The sequence below is a fragment of the Benincasa hispida genome, chromosome 1, assembly GCF_027475165.1.
Source record: "Benincasa hispida cultivar pf3 chromosome 1, pf3_genome.v1.1, whole genome shotgun sequence".
Classification (NCBI taxonomy): domain Eukaryota; kingdom Viridiplantae; phylum Streptophyta; class Magnoliopsida; order Cucurbitales; family Cucurbitaceae; genus Benincasa; species Benincasa hispida.
Genome location: NC_143478.1, coordinates 72,626,607 through 72,632,436, shown reverse-complemented (window position 1 = coordinate 72,632,436; position 5,830 = coordinate 72,626,607). Strand labels below are relative to the sequence as shown.

Below are 5,830 nucleotides of genomic sequence, written 5' to 3'. Positions count from 1 at the left end.
CTAAGATGCTTATATCAGCAAGAATAATAATAATCATTTTATTTTTATTAAAAAAAAATCTCAGATGACAAATTTTTACTGGCACATAAGTTTTTTTCAACAATTTATACTACCATGATGTTAAATAAATCAAATGACGTCTGACAAATTCGTTTGAAGTCAAACTCCCGAGGTAATGCGATGTCATTCCTTAAAACTACTACTAAAAATAATTGTAGCCTAGTCAGACAAATGTCTCCATCGAAAAAATTTAATGTAACATCATTAATTAAATTTACAACAATAACATCCTTAATGTCTGAAACACCCTTAATAAATTAATCGAAAGCACGGGTAAATTTACATCAACATTGAAAATAAAAATGAAAAGAATGATCCTCATCAATTATCCAAAGATTCTCAAACAAGATGTATGAGATTTAAAATGAAACAGAACCCAATCCATAGCAAACTTTGACCACAATTCCACTTGCAGTTTACAAACTGGCATTTTATAAAACATGCCAAACAGATTTGCAGTAAGCAAGTACACTTTTACTACACTACATGAATCAATAGGGACACTAACAAAACTAAAAACTATATATATATATATATATAGAATGAAAGCCGTAATCAGAATGAGCTTGCTGAATTCACAAAACAATTGACAGAATGCGAAACCCACAAAAGAAAGAGGAAGAGAAAAATGTAGGGTAGCGAGCCGAACTCTAGATGTACACAAATCATTGCCGCCGAAAAGAGACTGATTTTATTGCGCCTGATGAAGTGCAGTGGAGATCCAATCAGAGGCCGCCGTTTGGATCTCCAAATCAATGTTGGCGGTGAGGGAAAATGGGGTTATAGCAACCTGTTTGTCCAAAGCAATTTATTTTTATCAGAAATATGAAAGGAAAAATAATGAAAAGTGCAAGGGATAGAGGAAAAAGATCAAACAGAAACTTCTTCAGTTATTCTATTCATGTGAAAACAAAATAGATCATTTCAAGATTTTTATTGATTTCTTTGTCTGTTATCACGTTGTTTTGTTATATAATTGATCCACTTTAAGCACTAGTGCAAGGACTATTCGGATGAGAACGGTGTCTAACTTGGAGGAGATAAGCACTATAAAAATTGAGCTAGCTACATATATTACCAGAATTGAGGTCAAAAGTCGATCAACTTACAAATTCATTTTCAAGGGCTCTAAAATCCAGGTCATCGTCCTTGTTATCCTGCTCCTTATCCAGAAACTGCACATAAAAAAATAGTGTGATTCCTCGTGATATTATGAATTTATGAATAGATGTATGGCATAAAAACGATCAACAGCTATAAACAATTTAGTGGTAAAAAATCTGCTTTAATCTGGAAATCTAGAAGATTGCTGGACGAGATTACAAATGCAGATACAGCACTTGAGCGTGCCGCTGAGAGAGACAAGCACAACCCGAGTTTATCTGGCCCTATGTCCCTACCTATCCACCCGATTTCAACAGGTGGGTGCAATTCTAGATGTCAAAACCATTCTTCAAGCTGAACCCAAGTTTCATTTTATAGTGAATACCTCCATTCGGAAGAACTTCTTCACCCGCTCAGAATCAGATTTTCCCACTGCTCCAGTTGATTCAATTTCCACCATATTCTGCCGTTGAGTGGTCAAGCGGCGAGCTGCTCCCTAATGAAAAATAAAATTTATTACTCTAAACAACAAAAACAGACTGAGTGCACAAAGATCCTTCCTTTACAAGAATATAAATTATTAAGACAAGATGACAGGATGCTAAAAACTACTCGACCAATAAACCCAGTTACAAAAAGTACACAAACGTGAAGAAGCATCATAATTTTTTCAAGCTACTTACAGCAGCAGAGGCATCTCGACCAAGTTGTGCGAGCTGAAGACCAAGACTCTGCTGATTGGACATAAAATGTCCTGCAGGATACCTGTTGGCCGAAACAGCCTGCCAATTTAGAGTAGACCTCCATAGACTTTGCTTTGTTGATTTAAATCCCTGTCAAAAATGTCAACTACGTCGATTACTGACCAAGAATAGCGAGAAATTACATCCTGAGACAGAATAAAATGATAACAAAACAAACTATCTGTATTTTTTGCCCCCCCACCCAAAAAAAAAACAAAAGATAAATACCATGATTAACCAAAAGCTGCAAGAGTATTTTAGAAATAAAAACAATTACAAACGGGGAAAGGAAAAATTTTGGCAAAATATTACTAGAAACGGTATCACTGGGATAATACATGAGGTCATTTTACAGGTTGACTCTTAGGGACAACAAACTGAGGTTTGCGTGACTAAAGCCATAATTTTAACTCTACTGAAGCAGTGCCCAATTAGCCATTACTTTTCCAAGCTGTTAAAATAGATGTGGACCTTACTGATAAAAATATAATAATTAGTAAAAAAGGAACACAACATTGCAGGTGTGAACACGAAGTGGAACAAATTGAACATAACTTAGAATCTAACTCCCAACTATAGTCATTCAGGAACTTGAACGGAAGTAAAGTACTTCGTATCTACTAACATATAAACAAGCAAGAACCTGATAGAGATGAGATGAACAAATGTCTCGTCTATTAGAGATTCATAATTTGCCACATATATCATACAACAATTCTAGGTCTAGCAGCTATCAGATTCTCAATTAATTCCCCTACATAATAAAAAGACATAGGTTTTCTTCAAGTTATAGTTGCTTCTGATTAAAACACTCAACGAGGAATTCCAAAGATCATTGATCACTTCTTTTAGATATAATAAAGGAGAATCGTTCAAGTTCAGGTAGAAGCAAAATTCAGATGAAATATCACCCTAAATTCCTAATCAAAGCTACTCCCATGTTTGGAATACATTTGTCCATCAAGTTAATTAGAACAATTTTCAATTTAAGAGGCAAAAAGAAAGTGCAGAACCTTGTTCGTCAGAGGTGAAGTAGGTATTTCAATGTTGAGAGAGCAACTTTTAGGGAAATTTCCCTTCTCTATATCACTGATAGCTGCATTTATCAAGGGCAAACAGACCGACACAGCATCCTTGAAGTCACTTTCTTGGCTTTGATCCTTCTTCCTGAAGTGAAATAAATAAAGGGAAAAATACCTTAAGGATAATAATTAGCAGCAGTGAAGCTCAATATGGAAAATAGAACATCAACCAACCAATTCAGAGATATTGATATAGATGGTACACCACAAATCAATGCCTCCCTTGCTCCAGCAATGACACCTGAGTAAAACCTGGCAGATTTAAACAACCAAATTTGGCATTAGATAAAGGATCAAATCATAATCATAAAGAAGAGCCAAATGATAATTATTGTGAGAACAAACATTACGATCTACACTGACATCTTCATATAACAAACAGAACTTACATTTGATGACCACAGCTCGATCCCCGGTTAATTCCACTAATTACCTGAAATTTATGTCAAATATATCCTCATGACATGTTACTGGAAATTAAATTAGATCTAAAATCCCACTGCTACAATTTATAAATACTAACCAGAAGAGGCTTCGACCAGGAAAAAAGAGCTCCAGACAATGCTAACGAGACACAATCTACAGGCGTTCCTGAGGAAGAGTTACCGAGTGTAATTAGGCATTGAAATTTTGCAGCCTGCAGGCAAGGATGCATGTTTGTGTACAACCAGTAGCCAGATAGAAAACAAGTTTAAAATAGATAAGTTATGCAATGAACACCATGATTCTGGCTGATGAACTGAACTATCAGCGCAAAATAATTTAAACCAAAACCTAAAAGATCAGAAGAAATTTGATGCACAAACAAGAGAAATCAGAGAATATACAACCCTAAATTTAATCAAAATAGATCGTATTCATGATGGATTATGACAGTTGAAGAAATAATATTGAAGGGCAACCGCAATAGTAATCATACCCGAACAAGTTCAAAATAGACAAGTTACGCAATGAACACCATGATTCTGGCTGATGAACTAAACCATGAGCACAAAACATTTTAAACCAAAAAATAAAAGATCAGACGAAATTTGATGCACAAACAAGAGAAATCAGAGAAAAAATTATTCAAAATAGATCGTATTGATGACGGGTTAAGACAGTTGAAAAAATATTGAAGGACAACCAGAACAGTAGTCATACCCGAAACTTCATAGGCTGTGGCGCCGTTAATTTCAGCAGAACTCACAGCAACGGTTTCTCGAAGAGTCACAGAATGACTCGAAACTGATTTGTCCCTGCAGCGGAGATTCCCGAACTATTTAAATCACAAGTATTTAATATTTAATAACGAAGATACCAAGTAAAGAAATCAGGCATACAGATGAAAGCAATAGAGAACAAAACAAGATACCCAAAAAAAACGATAGTAATCTCTATAACAGGAAACAAACATCGAAATAGAGCCCAAGTAGGCAAAAAATAAATCAAATCCACTAAAAGATGGATAAAAATGAAAAGAAACAGCCACTCACGATTGCGGAGCGCAGACATGGACGTTATATGAACCTTCACGAACAAGGCCTTCAACGAGGTAAGTAAGGCCGGGAGAGTCGATTCCTTCACTGTTGGTAACAAGAATAATGGGTTTCTGAGTTCCAGAAACCTCAAGATTGGCATCAGAAGTAGAAGAGGAAGGCTCAGGCGATGCATTAACATCCTTGGATTCTTCGCCAGCGCCCTTCCTGCTGCGAAGAACATCTTCAAGATTGGAAACAAGGCCCGGAGGCAAGAAGTTCTTCTTGACAGAAGTAGAGGAAGTCATGGGACTTCAATTCAAAAAGGAAGAAAAATGGAGGAAGCAAGAAGAGGAAGAAGAAGAAGAAGCTTCCCTGCAAGGAATCAGAAATCAGAACCCTAAAATCAGAGGGAAATGAGGAGAAGATGAAGAAGGGGAAGAAGACGTGGAAGAAGGAAAGGGAAGAGGAAGAATAAAGCGCTGAAAATGAAAACGGTGAAATTGGTGAAGGAAGATAGATTGGTGGTCCGGTTCAAACGCCGTTACTTTCGTAGAGAGAGAGAGAGTTCTCTGGTTTTTATGGCGTACGTCATCTAAGATGGTGAAGAAGAAACAACAGTAATTTAATTCAAGAAGCTACAATTTCACTTTTCTCTTCTCACAGCTAGTTTTGAGGATAAATTATCTGAAATAACAATATTAAATTTTTACTTTTCAAAATTAACCTGTTTTTTAAATTCGTTAAACTAATTTTTCTCAATCCATCCCAACGTGATCGACATCGATTTAATTTAAAATTTAATTTATCTAATTTATGAATTATTTTGAATTTTTCGGTATATATAAAATTTAGAAAAATACACCAAGAAAACTCAAAACAATTGATAAGTTGGAAAAAATTAATTTTTTATGTAAATATCGATGGTTGATCTTGGGTGAGACGGATCGAGAAAAACTCTACGAATTTTTAAAAAATGTGCTAATTTTGAAAGACGACAACTTGAGGAGGCTATTTCTACAATTATCCGAGATTTTAAAGTAAGAAAATGAATACTTTTATATATGGTTTTCAATATAGTCTTACTTTTTTCTTTTTAAGTACAATAGGATAGGGTGATTCATGCGACATTTGGTTGATGACACTCTTGTATTTCAATAGAGTTATGTTTGTTTTGACATTATTTTTTAAAAATATATATATATATATAACTTTGTTAAGTTAATAAGCTAAACACAAACAAAATCTTCATGAAGAATAGATGAGACCAATGAGGAAAATAAAAGCCTCAACAAGTCTATGCAATTCTTCAGTAGGAGAAGGTAGAGCATCAAAATAATCATACACAACTCGAACAAATGAGTGAGCAACAAAATTACACGAA

At 35.0% G+C, this 5,830-nt stretch overlaps 1 protein-coding gene across 1 annotated transcript; it reads right to left on the bottom strand.

The window, feature by feature from the left end:
- Nucleotides 1-363: 363 nt before the first annotated feature.
- On the bottom strand, nt 364-5,110 carry LOC120070167 (Survival protein SurE-like phosphatase/nucleotidase). Its single transcript, XM_039022021.2, has 10 exons — nt 4,465-5,110; nt 4,133-4,227; nt 3,513-3,580; nt 3,379-3,422; nt 3,164-3,241; nt 2,921-3,074; nt 1,848-1,997; nt 1,550-1,660; nt 1,170-1,235; nt 364-850 (listed from the first exon to the last, which is right to left on the bottom strand). Exons 1-10 carry the CDS (start codon nt 4,752-4,754, stop codon nt 752-754), a joined length of 1,155 nt encoding a protein of 384 aa, XP_038877949.1. The 5' UTR covers nt 4,755-5,110; the 3' UTR covers nt 364-751.
- Between the last annotated feature and the right edge of the window lie 720 nt (nt 5,111-5,830).